This window comes from Alosa pseudoharengus, unplaced genomic scaffold (genome assembly GCF_046254945.1).
Source record: "Alosa pseudoharengus isolate Yale_2024_CS ecotype anadromous, Long Island Sound unplaced genomic scaffold, YU_APseudo_1.1 YU_APseudo_1.1_scf_17, whole genome shotgun sequence".
In the NCBI taxonomy this organism is placed as follows: Eukaryota; Metazoa; Chordata; class Actinopteri; order Clupeiformes; family Clupeidae; genus Alosa; species Alosa pseudoharengus.
The window spans coordinates 2,648,591-2,668,590 of record NW_027468640.1 but is presented as its reverse complement, the minus strand read 5'-3'; the positions used below and the strand labels follow the sequence as shown (position 1 = coordinate 2,668,590).

Here is a 20,000-nt window from a genome sequence, read left to right as displayed (position 1 = left end):
CTGATGACCACTTCCTGTCCCTCGGCGCAGTCCAGTGTCGGCCTCAGGCCTGGCATTAGGACCGGCACCTCGTCATTGACCAGCGTCACCTGCGAACAGAACAGAATGCAGAAAATAAACCAGCACCACAGCGGGTCCGACAAGAACAAACAAGGCTCCAAGTAGACCACAACAGAACCCATTAGAACTCTATTGCTACTGACGCTGCACTATGTATTGTACACTCAGACCACAGCAGAACCCATCAGAACTCTATTGCTACTGATGCTGTACTATGTACACTCAGACCACAACAGAACCCATCAGAACTCTATTGCTACTGACGCTCTACTATGTACACTCAGACCACAGCAGAACCCATCAGAACTCTATTGCTACTGACGCTGCACTATGTATTGTACACTCAGACAACAACAGAACCCATTAGAACTCTGCTGCTACTGATGCTGTACTATGTACACTCAGACCACAACAGAACCCATCAGAACTCTATTGCTGCTGACGCTCTACTATGTACACTGCCTACAGAATCACACTTAGTTATCCCAGATGGTTCTAATGAAGTCCCACTAGTTTTCATGTAGTCTTTACTAATTCAACAAGATTAGCTCTTCATTTAGTCTGTGTTCCTAATTCAAAGAGATTAGCTTTCATTTAGTCTGTGTTCCTAATTCAGTGAGATTAGTTTTCATTCAGTCCGTGTTCCTAATTCAATGATATTAGCTTTCATTTAATCTGTGTTTCTAGTGGAATATGGCTGTGTGTTTCTAATGAAACACAGGCTGCGTTTGCACACAGACACATATTGTGTGACCAAAGAACCTAAACTAGATACATGTGTGACCACAGAACCTAAACTAGATACATACAGTATGTGACCACTGGACAGAACCTAAACTAGATACATATGTGACCACAGAACCTAAACTAGATACATGTGTGACCACACAACCTAAACTAGATACATGTGTGACCACAGAACCTAAACTAGATACATGTGTGACCACTGGGCAGAACCTAAACTAGATACATATAGATAGATAGATAGATAGATAGATAGATACTTTATTGATCCCCAGGGGAAATTCAAGAAAATATGTGACCACAGAACCTAAACTAGAACCATGTGTGACCACAGAACCTAAACTAGATACATATGTGACCACTGGAAAGAACCTAAAGTAGATACATGTGTTAGATACATGTGTGACCACAGAACCTAAAGTAGATACATGTGTGACCACAGAACCTAAACTAGATTCAATGTGACCACTGGGCAGAACCTAAACTAGATACATGTGTGACCACAGAACCTAAACTAGATTCAATGTGACCACTGAACCTAAACTAGATACATGTGTGACCACAGAACCTAAACTAGATTCAATGTGACCACTGAACCTAAACTAGATACATATGTGACCACTGGACAGAACCTAAACTAGATACATATGTGACCACTGGACAGAACCTAAACTAGATACATGTGTGACCACAGAACCTAAACTAGATACATATGTGACCACTGGACAGAACCTAAACTAGATACATACTGGATACTGGAAAGAACCTAAAGTAGATACATGTGTTAGATACATGTGTGACCACAGAACCTAAAGTAGATACATGTGTGACCACAGAACCTAAAGTAGATACATGTGTGACCACAGAACCTAAACTAGATACATGTGTGACCACAGAACCTAAACTAGATACCTATCCTCCTGGGAACCAAGAAAAAAAAGTGTCCAACAATTTCTTTTTTGTTGTGATTTCCTTTCTATTTAGGATTAAAAAAACATCTTACAATTTTTATTTTTTTTAAATTTATTTTTATTTTAAATTTTATAGCATGTCCCCTGTGGTGGACAAAAGGACCGTTTTAGTATGAAAAGGTAGCCATGAAAATAGACAAAAATGGAAAAATTATGCTTTTAGTGGTATTAAATTAAGGGTAAACTTAACCAAATATAAGGGGAAAGGTCATTTATCCTTCTAGACTACTTTATTTGCCTTTTTGGACAGTTGTATTTCTTTTTCCTGGATTGTTCATTTCATTTTCATGTTTTTCTTTCATCTGTGATAATTCATTTTTTAGTCTTACTCTTCCTTGCTATCTTCTTGAGGCACAGGTTCATAGTCCTCATCTCTGTTTCACTCACTCATCACCTGAGAGCTCCAAATCTGACCCCCCCTCATTCATCCTATACAAATAATCTCCTAAATTTCCAAAAAAATCTAAATATTTTGGTCCTGTTTCTTTTTAATAAACTGCCTGTACACTTACAAAGTTCTCAATGCTTCGGTTTACATGTAGAGACCCTCATTATGCTACTGTGTAAGTGTGGTGCTATTTTGAGCCTTGTTAGTGGTATAGAAATAGCGATTTCTTTCTACTGTACGTGTGCCCCGAAGGCTAGCGTTAAACGCTAATAAGCGGTTTGCAATAAAACTGGTCACATTCGACTAGCATGAAAACAAATCCCAGCGAACGGTCGAACTCGGTACACATGTGTTATTAACCCCTAGGTTCATTTTGCGCCGGAATTGTCCTTTAATAAGAAGACACTATTTGACGTATCTCTCCTCCTTCCATAAAATGTGCTTGTTTTGATGTCAACCATTTTTGAGAACAAGAAAGAGGAGGTTCCCAGCAACCCAGCCAATCACATGATATATCATTAGAAAGCCCAGGATGTCCTCTTTAAAAGACCGCAGCAATTGATAGAATAGCTCAAAGGGGTAAAGGGGTATGCATCTAGAACTTATGTCCACTACAGAGGACATAGGTCTATGGATTCGGTCTCAGGAGGATATGTGACCACAGAACCTAAACTAGATACATATGTGACCACTGGGCTGGAGATGCTCTGTTTCTGTGAGTATTTCTTTGTGCGTGCGTGCGTGTGTGCGTGTGTGAGTTTGTGCGTGTGTGTGTGTGTGCGTGCGTGTGTGTATGTGTGCATGTGTAGTAATGTACCTTGATGTCCAACACAAACTCTGCAGTGTTGTTGCCGTCTGTGGCGATGAACTCCACGTCATCACGCACACTTTCTGAGCCGTCATGGACATACCTGCAACACACCAACACAAGTAGTGCTCACTAGTGCTCACAGACCAACACAAGTAGTGCTCACTAGTGCTCACAGACCAACACTAGTGCTCACAGGCCAACACAAGTAGTGCTCACTACTGCTCACACACCAACACAGTACACAGACCAACACAAGCAGACTAGTACTCAGAGAAACGCCATCCTCGCTTATGCACAAACTAGCTGTGTGGCGATCTGCTTCATATAGCTAATCTACGGCCACTGAACATAGCCCAGATAACATATAGCTAATCTAAGGCCACTCAACAGAGCCCAGATATAGCTAATCTAAGGCCACTCTACAGAGCCCAGATAACAGACAGTTAACTAGCTATGTGGCACTCTGCTGCATATAGCTAATCTAAGGCCACTCTACAGAGCCCAGATAACATATAGCTAATCTACGGCCACTCTACAGAGCCCAGATAACATATAGCTAATCTACGGCCACTCTACAGAGCCCAGATAACATATAGCTAATCTAAGGCCACTCTACAGAGCCCAGATAACATATAGCTAATCTACGGCCACTCTACAGAGCCCAGATAACATATAGCTAATCTAAGGCCACTCAACAGAGCCCAGATAACATATAGCTAATCTAAGGCCACTCAACAGAGCCCAGATAACAGACAGTTAACTAGCTATGTGGCACTCTGCTTCATATAGCTAATCTACGGCCACTCTACAGATACCAGATAACATATAGCTAATCTAAGGGCACTCTACAGAGCCCAGATAACATATAGCTAATCTAAGGCCACTCAACAGAGCACAGATATAGCTAATCTAAGGCCACTTAACAGAGCCCAGATAACAGACAGTTAACTAGCTATGTGGCACTCTGCTTCATATAGCTAATCTACGGCCACTCTACAGAGCCCAGATAACATATAGCTAATCTAAGGCCACTCTACAGAGCCCAGATAACATATAGCTAATCTAAGGCCACTCAACAGAGCCCAAATCAGGGCTCGAATTATCTTTTTGTCTTTAAGGGGGTCTCTCTATATTATAAAAAGTTGGCACACCCCGCGCATAGCCTAACAAGGCGATACAATGAAATAGCCTAGGCGGCGCTTTTGCGCAGTACAGTATATGCGCATGGTAGGCCTAGGCTTCACCTTGACACACGCATACAACAGACATAGATTTTTCATAGAAATTGATTACTTTTAATTAATTTCAACTTATTATGACCGCCGCGCAGCGATATTTAGTCAGATTTTTTTTATTTATTTTTTTTCGCATGCCCAAATTTCTGTCAATGATTCCCGGGACACTGAAAGACCGGGGTACATGAAACTTGGTGGGCATGTAACCCCACATGGATAGCATGGAACCATCGTTTTTTGTTTTGATCTGTAGCCCCCCCGCTGGACTGGACCCCCCGAAAGGAGGGTAGGGCAGACACAGTTTTCTGTGAATATCTCGAAAACCGTAGGGTTTAGGAGGACCATTTTTTTTTTGTATGTTGATCTCAAGGGGCCATGTCAACCCATTCCATAACCACTCATTTCATGTATAGCGCCACCTAGTTAAACACAAAAAAGTAAAAATGAGGTGTTGTAATTGAAGGTATCTGTGACCTAACAAAGTCAAAACTGTACAAAATTGGAAGTGTAGGTTCATTATGACACCCTCTGTATGCACGCCAAGTTTCGTGGAATTCCGTTCATGGGGGGCCACACAATAAATTCATTTATGTTACTATACACCAACTGGCCTGTAGGTGGCCGGAGACAGTTTTCTGTGAATATCTCGATAACCGTAGGGCCTAGGAGGTCCACCTTTTTTATGTATGTTGGTCTTAAGGGGGCATGTCAACCTATCCCATTACCACTTATTTTATGTATAGCGCCACCTAGTTAAAAATGAAAAAGCAAAAAATTAGGTGTTTTCATCACAAATCTCTGGCTGACAAGGTCAAAACTGCACGAAATTAAAAGTGTAGGATCATTATGACACCCTCCGAATGCATGCCAAGTTTTGTGTACTTTCGTTCATGGGGGGCCTTACAATAAAATAATTTATGTGTACATTTAGTGACGTACACCAACAAGGATTCCCGGGACACTGAAAGACCGGGGTACACAAAACTTGGTGGGCATGTACCCCCACATGGATAGCATGGAACCGTCATTTTTCGTTTTGATCTGTAGCCCCCCTGCTGGACTGGACCCCCCGAAAGGAGGGTAGGGCAGACACAGTTCTCTGTGAATATCTTGAGAACTGTAGGGCCTAGGATGACCATTTTTTTCTGTATGTTTGCCTCCAGGGGTCATGTTAACCCATTTCATGTGCACACATGTGCACAGATACACACACACACACACATACATTCACAGTAATCATACGTATGACACATACTCACACAGTAGACATATGTACGCTTGCATGCACAGGCACATACGCAGGCACAAACACAAGCACGCACGCACACACACACACACACACACACACACACACTCACACACACACACACACACACACACATAACATAAACATAACACAAACAATCAAGAATTTCTCAGAATTATAAACAGGCAAGATGGAGGTGGGGTTGTATAAAATGAATTTTACATGTGAAATCTATGAACTAATCATGTTTTGGTACTTGTTGTCTAGCAGATACCAGTGAGAATTGAGTGTGGATAATGCAATTTAGTGAGACAGTTAGAATCATATAGGCCTTTCAGCGTGATTTCTTTTTGTGGAAAAAATGTGCTGGACTGGGCGGCGGTCATATTTTGTACCGCTCTGCGGTACATCTAGTTATTGATTGTAATAGTCCATATCTCATTTCAATTTCACAATACAAAGAAATAGACTAAACGATTTAGTCTGTGCCATTCTCAATTTCACAACGTAACTCATTTAAACCAGACCACCGTCTCAGATAGGCTATCCTCAGTGTCAAACACAATAATGCATGTAGTGTAAGTTATACACAGGGGAAAAAGCACTAACTGGCAGAAATGAATAAAGCCAGCCAAATTATGTTCTAGTATTTAGGCTAATGTGTTGAACCGTGGAAAAATAATAGACGAACAATTTTGGAGTTTGCACTGAGATATTGTCGGGTAGCCATACTCCGACATCAGAGATTGCAGGTGTTTCAAAATAGCTGGGGAACTTTCCGGAGCTCTGAATGTCAGAGGATAGCTAGATCATCAGACAACACAATCATTGAAGGCTGCATTATGGGCCATAATGTATGGCTTTGTCAATCAACATAGAATAGGTGAAGCGCAAGTTCAACAGCAAACAAGACTTTTCAGCACGTATCAAACCATGTAGGCTAGCCCAATGAACGTCTTTAATGGTAAGAGATCGCACAGGGATGGATAATGAGCGGTTGTTGAAGATTAAATTACAATGCCAGACACCTTCAGATATCAGAGACCCCCTCAGATTTTTGACTTTGTTGCTTTCATGGGAGCCAGTCCTCACTCTATGGGAGCTCGGCTCCCTCTGGCTCCCACGTAATTCGAGCCCTGGCCCAGATAACATATAGCTAATCTAAGGCCACTCTACAGAGCCCAGATAACAGACGGTAAAGTATGGGTTGGGTGGCTGACCTCACTTTGAGCCTCTTGAGGTCGAGCAGGGTGAAGGCCTGCCCTGTCCTGACGGGGGCGCCGTTGAGCTGGATGGCTCCGTGCTGGGCTGGCCTCTTCACCTGCACCCTTAGGCGCTCCTCACTGGAGTCTGGGTCAGACACGCTCAGATGGTCCTCACTGACCCAACACTCACCCCCCTCCTCAACGCGCAACGAATTGGTCAACACCTGCAACACACACACACACACACATGCACATGCACACACACACACACAGACACACACACACACTCACACACACACACACACACACACACCTGTTTTAGGTACTGAGGGATGTAGGTGGAGAGGAGTGTTAGATGTAGTCAGGTGTGTATAACCTGTGGTGGCTGGTTGTAGGTGGTTAAATGTTACCCTGTGGTGGCTGGTTGTATGTGGGGAGGTGTGTGTATTACCTGTTGTGGTTGGTTGTATGTGGGCCGGTGTGTGTGTTACCTGTGGCGGCTGGTTGTGGGTAGTCAGGTGTGTGTATTACCTGTGGTGGCTGGTTGTAGGTAGTCAGGTGTGTATATTACCTGTGGTGCTTGTTGTGGGTAGTCAGGTGTGTGTGTCACCTGTGGCGGCTTGTTGTGGGTAGTCAGGTGTGTGTGTCACCTGTGGCGGCTTGTTGTGGGTAGTCAGGTGTGTGTGTTACCTGTGGCGGCTGGTTGTGGGTAGTCAGGTGTGTGTGTTACCTGTGGCGGCTGGTTGTGGGTAGTCAGGTGTGTGTGTTACCTGTGGCGGCTGGTTGTGGGTAGTCAGGTGTGTGTGTTACCTGTGGCGGCTGGTTGTGGGTAGTCAGGTGTGTGTGTGTCACCTGTGGCGGCTGGTTGTGGGTAGTCAGGTGTGTGTGTTACCTGTGGCGGCTGGTTGTCCACGGGCAGCACGGTGACGTTGAAGCAGATGCCGGTGACAGTGGTGCCCAGCTGGTTGGTGACGGAGAGAACAAACTGGATGTGATGCGGGTGCAGCCCGATGTCCAGGATGGGGGGCATGTAGGCCACCTTCAAGAAGTTCACAGCATGCTGCACACACACACACACACACACACACACACACACAGTGTGTCTATTATTGCCGTAGAGTGCTTAGAAGTAGATATGTGCGTTTTATAAGTTCTAGTCTGGTATCCTATGCTCGCCTGTAGACCTGGCAGGTTTCGAGGCGGTCAGGAATAAAGACGGACGGACACACCTGAGTGAAGAGCCTGAGGACTGGAGCGTCCGGGTCCTTGGTGAACTTTGGGATGCTGTCAACCAGGAACAACCTGCCAGCGTCTTGGCTCCTGTTCAAAGCATAACATAGGACCTGTCATAACATAGGACCATCATAACATAGGACCTGTCATCACATAGAACCTGTCATCACATAGGACCTGTCATAGCATAGGACCATCATAACATAGGACCATCATAACATAGGACCTGTCATCACATAGGACCTGTCATAACATAGGACCTGTCATCACATAGGACCTGTCATAGCATAGGACCATCTTAACATAGGACCTGTCATAGCATAGGACCATCATAACATTGGACCATCATAACATAGGACCTGTCATCACATAGGACCATCATCACATAGGACCTGTCATCACATAGGACCATCATCACATAGGACCATCATAACATAGGACCTGTCATCACATAGGACCTGTCATCACATAGGACCATCATCACATAGGACCTGTCATCACATAGGACCTGTCATCACATAGGACTAGGGCTGGGATAAACGATTATTTTTTAAACGATTAATCTAGCGATTATTTTTTCGATGCATCGATTAATCTAACAATTCATTTTTTCAGTCCGATCGATTTCGATTTCGATTCGATTCGATTATCTTCCCATTAATTCACTAATAGCAACTTACACATGTTTATTTACATATCTGAATGAAAAAACGTGAAAACATTGCAATATATGTTTATTGCTCTTAAGATTCCAAAATAAAAGACTATGCAAGTGCAAAGTAATGCATTCTTAGTCAGAGGTAGCATTCAATAAAGTTCAGTAGTGTATGTCTAATTGAGTGCCTATCATTTTAAGACGTTTGTGTGGGAATCCTTGCAATTAACATTAACACAGTTAAAAGGCTGCTGATGTGTGGATGCAATTCATAACGTAGTTAGTTCAAATAACGGTTTGTACTTCTCCTTTGGACAGGGGCGGAGCTACGTGGTGGCCAGGGGGGGCCACGGCCACCACTGGTCAAAGCTTGGCCACCCTGCTGGCCCCCCCAGCTCCGTTCAGTGAAAAGTAAAAAAAAAAAGATTGCTGCCGTTTTCGACAACACTTTGCAAAGCAGCGACTGGACCAATTACTGCACTTTATCTACGACCATTGGCCCAGTCAGGAAGTGTAGCCCACGGTTCTGATCACATGGTGAGTAGCCTAGTGCAGCAGCAGCAGCAGCGGGACAATTCTAGTCATCTGTTAACAACACTTGACAGTAGACTAGACTAGGCTACTACTTAACCTCAGTACCAACAGGTGACAGTAGACTAGACTAGGCTACTACTTAACCTCAGTAACAGGTGACAGTAGACTAGGCTAGCCTACTACTTAACCTCAGTACCAACAGGTGACAGTAGACTAGACTAGGCTACTACTTAACCTCAGTAACAGGTGACAGTAGACTAGGCTAGACTACTACTTAACCTCAGTAACAGGTGACAGTAGACTAGCCTAGACTACTACTTAACCTCAGTAACAGGTGAATTGATGAGTTGGAACATTAATGCTAATAAGATGTTAGAATGTGTCACGAATCATAGCCAAGTGAGCTGCGTTGGGCTGTCCTTGTTAGGTAGCCTAGGCTCTGACGTTGATGTGTGGGGCTGATCAAAAAGAATCGGATGCCCACAGGAACGCTGTTACAAGAATATTTCGATAAAATTCGGGTGAAATGCAAGCATATTAGGCACATATCTCCAGATGGCTCCAGGTAGGCTAATAGGGCCTAGCCTAGGCTACTTTATAAATACATAATTTGCTGACTGCGTGTGGTTCTTGCCATAGCTGGTCAGGCAGAGGCAGGCTGCTTTGCCTGAATTCTTTGTTACATTGCTCAAACTGTTCATCGCAGCGAGATGAAACCTTAATTGCGTGACAGAGCAGAAGTGGGGCTTTCCAACGAGACTAAACACTTGTCTGTGCGATCAAGTATGAAAATAAAAATAAATATCATGTAATTAAATAAAATTGATTCATATTTACAGTTCACCTGCGCACCCATTACTCTCGTTTGAATTACTCGCGAACCCGTGATCGCATAGATATGGCAAGCATATCAGAAGAAAGAGGAGACACAGGGCTATCTATTGGTACCAAGTATATCGTTCCTTCTGGGCTATAAAAACAACGTGACTGCAAAATAAAATAATGTACAAAAACCAACGCTGCACACCCATTACTCTCGTTTGAATTAGGCCCTACTCACGAACCCGTGATCGGATAGATATGGCACGCATGTCAGGTGAAAGAGGAGACACAGAGCTATCATTTGATACCAAGTGTATCCGTCTGGGTAAAAAACAGACGAAATGACATCAAAATAATAACTTCATATAGCTCGACTTAACCCACGTTTTTGTGTGTTGTGGTGGCAAAGCATGTTCATAATCCAACGCTATCATGTGTTTCTCTATGGCAAAGCATGTTCATAATCCGGTTTTGAGATCCTAGCAAATTCCTGCATGGCATCCAATTCGAGACTCACATTGCATCCCAATTTATTCGACAAAGAAACACCTTTTTGCCTTCACTTTGTTCATGACAATGCAGTAAAAAGTTGTTTTAGAATCATCATGAGTGTACACACAGAACACGCAAACTCGGGTTCAGTCAGGTCAGATCAGTTCGTGCCACAGATATGGAGCGCAGAAAGGGCATTTTTCATTACTGTGTCAATGGCACTTACAATGACCAGGATAACTGCTTATAACTAAAGGTAGTGGGAATGGCCAAAAATAGAGTAGCCATAGGGCTAAATTAAAAAAATGGCATTTATTTCCATAAGGCACACACCACATATTTTTCACATTTGCTCAGCCCCAGAGAATCCCTCCACCATTGCCAGATTCAGAACAGTCTGCCCTATGCACACATGTGCCAGCTTGCAGTGGTGAGATACATGTCGAAATATAAGAATTTTTTATAATACACTATTTGTATTTTTATTATTTAAAAATCAAAATGAAATCAATGCAAGTATTAATACATAAAATAGTGGCAGATCTGGGTAGCCTAGACTCTGTTAAAAAACAATATATAGCATGTGTGTATGGCACTTACATTGACCAGGATAAATGTTTCTAAGGTAGTAAAAAAGCCCTTAAAACAGTCTAGGGTTCTAAGGGTTAATGTCTTAATTCAGAGTCATGTTACTTTACAGCCAAGTACTTGGAGTGGATATCAGAAAGAAATATAGTTTGGCCATCAGTATGAGATCAAATATATACATACAATATTTGTAGTATTTATTATTGTTCTTTGAGTTAACATCATTTCAATAAAACTGATTAAGTAAGGTGCATTATCATAATATTTTTTATTGGCATTGACCTATTTATGGAAAATATGTTGGAGTGGCCAACAAACTGACCTGTGTATCAGTGTTGGCTTTGCACAATTTATTGCCATTATTAAAATAGGCTATCCTAATCTTCAAAACTTTTTGAGTAGTTTTCAAATAGTAGTTTTGATTCCCAAGTGCCACCCCAATAAAAAGTCTGGACCCAGCTGGCCCCCCCTATAAAATAATCCTGGCCACGCCCCTGCCTTTGGACAAGCACTTTTGAGTCTTGGAAAACACTTTTCCATTTACATCGGGATTTTGCAAACATTCAGAGTCAATAAAATGAGCCCTGCATGAGTAACGAATACAAGCAGCTGCAAGTAAGCATGCTAAACTTGACATCCAAACAGTATTCTAACGTTAGCTTTGAGATACTGCTTGATTGCATACTGTAACTTAACTTAGTTTAGTCTCCTCAATGTACTATGTTGTGATAAGACTTTAGCAGACTTTACTTTAACTTTAATGCAGCAGTTTTGAACAAATTTGTGCAGCATGGTCACGATGCTAAGCGGATTTAATAGCAATTTAGCCCACTGTGTTCTATGCAGTGCTTCTATGTGGCAACAACAATCCTTCAACAATCGTGAATATTTTGTTAAATGCACATGCAGGAGGAGCAGCGGGCTCGTTACGAGAGAGAGCGGGCGGGGCGAGGAAAGGCTGTGTGAGTAAAAAGTGCAGCTCAATGAAATTATTTGGTAACACTTTACTTGACGGGTGAGTTCATAACACATTCATAGCAGCTGTCATAAACTGCACATAAAGCATTCATGACTGTTTCATGAGACATGACTCAACATTCATACCAAACCTTTCATGAATGTGGAAGACAGAACGACGACAACTTGTCAAAATAAAAGTCCAATATCGTATTTGTGTAACCTGGATACCATTAATTTAATCTCTCCAGCCTTTGTAAATATTTCATGAATATTTTATGAAGTCTACATCGAATGTCACTTTACTATACAAGTTGTGAAGTATCCGTAATCACTGAGTTTAACACTGGGAGGTAAACTAGCCTACATTCAGCTGACCCGTATTTGTGTAACCTGGAACGGTTGGACATTCCCAGTAGCATGATGATTTGAAAAATGATTTGCTTGACCATGTTCTGTCTTTTTGGCACTGGAGTAGTTCATTGACTCAGATGTGACGTGATCAGGTAAGAGGTTTGGACCAAAAACGGCAATGCTGCTTTGCGACTTTGGACTTTTATTTTGACAAGTTGTCGTCGTTCTGTCTTCCACATTTATGAAAGGTTTGGTATGAATGTTGAGTCATGTCTCATGAAACAGTCATGAATGCTTTATGTGCAGTTTATGACAGCTGCTATGAATGTGTTATGAACTCACCCGTCAGGTAAAGTGTTACCAATTATTTTATCTTATCTTTAATTTGAATAGTAGGCCTACAACATAGAACATCAATGTGTGGTGGCCGGTTTTGATTTTGTGGTGCCCAGCCACAGATTAGTCAACGTATGGAAAACGTGTAAAATTAAAAATATTTAGCAGCACACGTTATGCTTGACGAATCGACGCTCATATTTTGCGTCTACGTATTTTTTGCGTCGACGTCATCGATTAAGTCGACGCGTTGTCCCAGCCCTACATAGGACCATCATCACATAGGACCTGTCATCACATAGGACCATCGTCACATAGGACCATCATAACATAGGACCTCTCATAGCATAGGACCGGTCATCACGTAGGACCTGTCATCACATAGGACCATCGTCACATAGGACCTGTCATAGCATAGGACATTTCATAACATAGGACCTGTTTATCCTGCTGAGTGTGTGACTGTAGGTTTACCCTCAGTTCGGATTATCGTACCCAGTTACTGGTGTAGAAGGGGAGATTATCGTAACCATGGTTACAGGTGTAGAAGGGGAGTGTGGTGATCATGTAGGTGAGATTATCGTATCAATGGTTACTGGTGTAGAAATGGAGTGTGGTGATCATGTAAGTGAGATTATCGTACCCATAGCTAATGGTGTAGAATGGGTATTATTGTAACCATGGATACTAGTGTAGAAGGGGATATTATTGTAACCATAGTTACTGGTGTAGAAGGGGATATTATCGTAACCATGGTTACTAGTGTAGAAGGGGATATTATCGTACCCATATTTACTGGTGTAGAAGGGGATATTATCGTAACCATGGTTACTGGTGTAGAAGGGGATATTATCGTAACCATGGTTACTGGTGTAGAAGGGGATATTATCGTACCCATAGTTACTGGTGAAGAAGGGGAGTGTGGTGACCGTGTAGGTGAGCTCAAGGTCAGGGGACTCTTGGTCGATAAAGTGGAGCTCCTTCTTCGTCAGGTGGATCACCTCCGTCTCCTTGACGACCAGGTGTCGTACAACACCTGGTGCCTCTTTAGGAGGCTGGTCAGGTACAGGGTTGATGACGATCACCACAACCTGCACGACATGACACACACAGAAAAGTCAAAAGTCAAAGTCTGCTTTATTGTCAATTTCTTCACATGCCATACAAAGAGATCGAAATTACGTCTCTCACTATCCCACGGTGGAGACAAGACATATTCTACCAATTTAAGTCCACACACAAACATAACATTCAAGTAAACAATAAAAAAGTAAATAAGGTTAAACAGGGTTAAGAGGGGTTTCTGTGTGTGTGTGTGTGTGTGTGTGTGTGTGTGTGTGTGTGTGTGTGTGTGTGTGTGTGTGTGAGGGTTGATAACAAACATGACAACCTGCATTACAAACACACAACCGGGTTTTGAGGGGTATGTGTGTGTGTGTGTGTGTGTGAGGGTTGATTAAAATCACGACAACCTGCAAGACACAACAAACATAGAACAGGGTTTAGAGGGGTGTGTGTGTGTGTTTGTGTTTGAGGGATGATGACGATCACAACAGCCTATAGTACAAACACAGAACAAGGTTGGGGTGTAAGAGAGATTGGGCGAATGAGTGTGTGTGCATGTGTGTGTGTGTGTGTGTGTGTATGTGTGTGTTCTAACCTGAGGCTCTGAGAGATTTGGTGGATCATGGAAGTCTGAAAGCACCACTTCAAAGGAGTCATCGAACACCTCATTGCCTAGGTGACGGTAGTAGATGACTGAGTGAAAAAGATCCTTCTGGAGAAAGCGAGACACAGGATATCCTGGAAGACAGAGAGAGAGAGAGAAAGAGAGAGACTTGAGAAATTGCACAAACTTTGCACCACCAACAGCACAGTTAGAACTAGTAAGATCCTGCTAGCATGATAACTGACCCTGCTAGCATAATAACTGATCCTGCCATCCTGTTAACTGACCCTGCTAGCATGATAACTGACCCTGCTAGCATAATAACTGACCCTGCCATCCTGTTAACTGACCCTGCTAGCATAATAACTGATCTGCCTAGCACGCTCCCTGACCTTGCTAGCATGCTAACTGTCCCTGCTAGGATGCTAACTGATCCACCTAGCACACTCCCTGACCTTGCAAGGTCAGGGAGTGTGCTAGGTGGATCAGTGACCCTGTTAGCATGCTAACTGAACTTGCTAGGATGCTAACTGACCTTGCTAGAATGCTAACTGACCTTGCTAGCATGTTAACTGACCTAGCTAGCATGCTAACTGACCTTGCTAGCATACTAACTGATCTTGCTAGCATGCTAACTGACCTGTGACGCCAGGCCCCGGCATCTTCATGATCTCCCCGGCGCGGGGTGGCCGTGTGACGTTGTAGAGGATGTAGTCGTCGCTGGAGTCGGCGTCGGCGGCCTGCAGGACAGAGCCCCGCAGCAGCGCGGTTTGACCCTCGGCCAGCTCCAGCACCGTGTTGGTGATGAGGAACGGCGGGCTGTCGTCCTTGGGCAGGACGCTGATGGGGAACTTGTGCCGTGTGTGGTGGATGCCGTCCGTGATGCGGAACACCACATAGTCCTTGGTGGTGTCGCTATCGTCATGGTGATAGCGCACCACGCCAGCCTTGATGTCACTGATGGTGAACATGAAGCCTTTGCCCCCTGAGAGAGAGAGGGAGAAACAGGCATGACTTCAGCACCTTCATAACCACACACACACACACACACACACACACACACACACTACCTCTGACAGTCAGCCTGCCGTGCTGCAGTCCGTCCACGGTGATGAGACGCACGGCTTTGGGGTTGTCATTGTCCACGATCTGCAGCTGCTCCCACGTGATTGGGCGAGACTGGCCCTCTAGCAGACTGAGGCCTGTCACAAACCAAACAATCATGTTCTTTACAGAGACACGTTTAATGCAGCGCCTTGTGACGGCCCACAAACCACCCCCAAACACCCCACAAACATACCCCCACCACCACCCCACAAACACCCCCACCCCACAAACATCCCACTAACACCCCACAAACACCCCACAAACCACCCCCGCCCCACTAACTCCCCACAAGCCACCCACACCCCACAAACCACCCCACAAACACCCCACAAGACAAACCACCCCACAAACAGCCCAACACACAGTGCACAAACAGGTCTGGTTTTAATGCAGTGCCTTCTGACACCCTAAAAACAGGTCTGGTTTTAATGCAGTGCTTTCTGATACCCCCAAAAACAGGTCTGGTTTTAATGCAGTGCTTTCTGATACTCCCAAAAACAGGTCTGGTTTTAATGCAGTGCTTTCTGACACCCCCAAAACAAGTCTGGTTGGCCAAAGATCACGGCCATCCAATATTATTTTTCAGCATACAAAGTTTTCCCTGGTGATGAAATCCCCATTTTTTTTACATTATTTGTTCACAGTTTTTCACAGTGTGTATGTGTGTGTGTGTGTGTGTGCGTGCGTGCGTGTGTGTGCATGCGTGTGTGTGGTGTGTGCGGTGTGTTTGTGTGTGTGTGTGTGTTGTGTGGGGCTGTGGCTGGTCCAGCAGTAAGAAGGGAAAGTTGCTCTTTATGGCTGTACGTAAAACTAGCCCCCCAGGCATCACTAAGTTACATCAACATGGCATTACATGTGTGTGTGTGTGTGTGACTGTCTATGTGTGTGTGTGTGTGTGAGTGTTTGTGTGTGTGTGCGCGTGTGTGTGTGTGATGTGAGTACCCCGCCCCCCGCCACCCAGGTTTAATTGAGTTATAGCATCAACATGGCGTGTGTGTGTGTGTGTGTGTGTGTGTGTGTGAGTGTGTGTGTGTGTTTGTGTGTGTGTGTTTGTGTGTGTGTGTCTGTCTGTCTGTGTGTGTGTGTGTGTGTGTTTGAGTGTGTGTGTGTTTGAGTGTGTGTGTGTTTATGTGTGTGTGTGTGTGTGTTTGAGTGTGTGAGTGTGTGTGTTTGTTTGTTATATATCTGTGTATAACCCCCCCCCCCCCCCCCCCCCCCCAGGCTTGGGTGAGCTATAACATCCACATGGTAATTATGACCCTTGGACAGGGAGGCCACTCACTCGCTAATTAAACCAATCAGCAGATGGCAGCCCTTTAGTAAATGAAGCTACAAATTATTAGCAGATGGCTGCACTTCATTTTATAAATGGAACATTATGGTTTCCAGCCAAACAACACTAAAGGTTATTGATAACAGTACAGAGCAGATACAAACACACACACAAACACACTAACACACACACACACACACACACACACAAACAAACACAAATACACTAACAGACACACACACACACACACACACTAACACACAAACACACTAACACACAAACACACTAACACACAAACACACAAACACACTAACAGACACACACACACACACACATTAACACACTAACACACAAACAAACACACAAACAAACACACTAACACACAAACAAACACACTAACAACACTAACACACAAACACACTAAGACACAAACAAACACACAAACAAACACACAAACACACTAACACACAAACATCACTGAGAGCAAAGACACAAACACAACGCAGAACAACCACAAACACACAAAACAAACAAGGCAGACTGACAGACAGACACACACACACACAGACATTAAGACAGACAGACGTACCCATGTTCCAGGAAACTCTGGGAGCGTTGGTGTCAGCGGTGCGCACAGACACGTGGACAGTGATGGGGACGCTCTTCTCAAAGTAGGAGTCGTGGGCCTCAAACTCCACCTGGGACACACACACAATTACACATTTATATACAGTGATGGGGACGCTCTTCTCAAAGTAGGAGTCGTGGGCCTCAAACTCCACCTGGGACACACACACAATTACACATTTATATACAGTGATAAACTCAACCTGGGACACACACACAATTACATATTTATATACAGTGATAAACTCAACCTGGGACACACACACAATTACACATTTATATACAGTGATGGGGACGCTCTTCTCAAAGTAGGAGTCATGGACCTCAAACTCCACCTGGGACACACACACAATTACACATTTATATACAGTGATGGGCCTCAAACTCAACCTGGGACACATACACAATTACATATTTATATACAGTGATAAACTCAACCTGGGACACATACACAATTACACATTTATATACAGTGAAGGGGACGCTCTTCTCAAAGTAGGAGTCATGGGCCTCAAACTCCACCTGGGAAACACACACACATATACAGTATACATTGCAACTGAAACATTTTCAGACCCTTTCAAATTTTCCATATTGTGTTGTTTCAAAATCATCTTAAAATTGATTCAATTCATTGTTTCTCAATCTACACACAATACTCAAATACTCCACAAACAAGCAGGTGTTTGGAGTGTTTTGTAAATGCATAACAAATTGAAGACAGGTTGATGTTAAAGAGTGGCTGCCTGGCTACTCTGGCTGTTGGCTGCAGCAACTCAAGCTCTCATTGGTAGTAGAGATTTTGGGGGGTTTGAGTTTTGTGTTCATGTTGATTTTAATCAAATTTGCTATATTGCCCACCCATTCGTAGTAGGCTAGAGACATTAATGCAAAACAATATGAAGGGTCATGAAAAAGGAAGTTATAGCATGTATAGATGGCCATTATAATGAGCAAGATAACTACTGTAGCTTATCTCAAATAAACTAGCCGAACAACACAGGTGACCACTTCTGCATAATTTCATGGAGTGCTGGAATGTACACTATGTTTGACCATTTCTAAACTGTGAAACTCAATAAATATGCTTTGTGGTTGTGAATTTATTGCAGTATAATCATAACTACTATTCCACCTGTGAACACGGTTAAAATTCTGAAGTGCAAAATAGTTTAGGCTACAGCACAAATATTTCCATCCATAGATATAATAAGCATGTCTAACCTCTACAAGTGCCCCAGGCTGCCGTTTCCTCTCTCCCTGTTCCTACGACAACGCTTTCCTCGCTTTCTGCTTCTTTTTGCTGCTCTGTCTGAGAAACTCCATCGCTACCTTGTTGTAGCCCACGCCTGGTGTGTGTGTGTGTGTAGTGCCGTAAAGCACTCTGTCCCATCGCTACCTTGTTGTAGCCGATGCTGGTGTGTGTGTGTGTGTGTGTGTGTGTGTAGTGCCGTAAAGCACTCTGTCCCATCGCTACCTTGTTGTAGCCGATGCTGGTGTGTGTGTGTGTGTGTGTGTGTGTGTGTGTGTGTGTAGTGCCGTAAAGCACTCTGTCCCATCGCTACCTTGTTGTAGCCGATGCTGGTGTGTGTGTGTGTGTGTGTGTGTGTGTGTGTGTAGTGCCGTAAAGCACTCTGTCCCATCGCTACCTTGTTGTAGCCGATGCCTGATGTGTGTGTGTGTGTGTGTGTGTGTGTAGTGCCGTAAAGCACTCTGTCCCATCGCTACCTTGTTAGAGCCGATGCTGGTGTGTGTGTGTGTGTGTGTGTGTGTGTGTGTGTGTAGTGCCGTAAAGCACTCTGTCCCATCGCTACCTTGTTGTAGCCGATGCTGGTGTGTGTGTGTGTGTGTGTGTGTGTGTAGTGCCGTAAAGCACTCTGTCCCATCGCTACCTTGTTGTAGCCGATGCCTGGTGTGTGTGTGTGTGTGTGTGTGTGTGTGTGTAGTGCCGTAAAGCACTCTGTCCCATCGCTACCTTGTTGTAGCCGATGCCTGATGTGTGTGTGTGTGTGTGTGTGTAGTGGCGTAAAGCACTCTGTCCCATCGTGAGGCTAGCCGGACCAAAGGTACTATGCTGCAATTCTGCTCACAGACACTAGGGGGCCTGGCATGTACTGTATGTGTGTAGTGCAGTAAAGCAATTCGTTACATCATGAGGCTGCGAGACTTTCTGTCTCTGAGGCCTCATAGTTCCTTGGCTGTGTGTGTGTGTGTGTGTGTGTGTGTATACCTCATAATTCCTGCTCTCTGTGTGTGTGTGTGTGCCTCATAGTTCCTGCGCTGTGTGTGTGTGTGTGTGTGTGTGTGTGTGTACCTCATAATTCCTGCTCTCTGTGTGTATGTGTGTGTGTGTGTGTGTGTACCTCATAGTACCTGCGCTGTGTGTGTGTGTGTGTGTGTGTGCCTCATAGTTCCTGCGCTGTGTGTGTGTGTGTGTGTGTGTGTGTGTGTACCTCATACTTCCTGCTCTCTGTGTGTATGTGTGTGTGTGTGTGTACCTCATAGTTCCTGCGCTGTGTGTGTGTGTGTGTGTGTGTGTGTGTGTACCTCATAGTTCCTGCGCTGTGTGTGTGTGTGTGTGTGTGTGTACCTCATAATTCCTGCTCTCTGTGTGTGTGTGCGTGTGCGTGTGTGTACCTCATAGTTCCTGCTCTCTCTGTGTGTGTGTGTGTGTGTGTGTGTGTGTGTGTGTG

The 20,000-nt window shown here is 44.0% G+C and overlaps 1 protein-coding gene across 3 annotated transcripts in view; it reads right to left on the bottom strand.

Annotated features, from left to right (window-relative positions):
• Positions 1–20,000, bottom strand: part of frem1a (Fras1 related extracellular matrix 1a) — an 83,475-nt gene that overhangs the window by 28,842 nt on the left and 34,633 nt on the right. For all 3 annotated transcript variants that reach the window (XM_076288458.1, XM_076288460.1, XM_076288459.1), the window contains exons 7-16: positions 17,270–17,378; positions 15,371–15,502; positions 14,941–15,285; positions 14,292–14,434; positions 13,526–13,722; positions 7,890–7,980; positions 7,553–7,720; positions 6,676–6,884; positions 2,981–3,074; positions 1–89 (exon numbers count right to left, since the gene is read on the bottom strand). The exon at positions 1–89 is cut by the window's left edge and continues 164 nt beyond it. In XM_076288458.1, coding sequence (XP_076144573.1) covers positions 1–89; positions 2,981–3,074; positions 6,676–6,884; positions 7,553–7,720; positions 7,890–7,980; positions 13,526–13,722; positions 14,292–14,434; positions 14,941–15,285; positions 15,371–15,502; positions 17,270–17,378 — 1,577 coding nt within the window. The remainder of the gene's footprint in view (positions 90–2,980; positions 3,075–6,675; positions 6,885–7,552; positions 7,721–7,889; positions 7,981–13,525; positions 13,723–14,291; positions 14,435–14,940; positions 15,286–15,370; positions 15,503–17,269; positions 17,379–20,000) is intronic.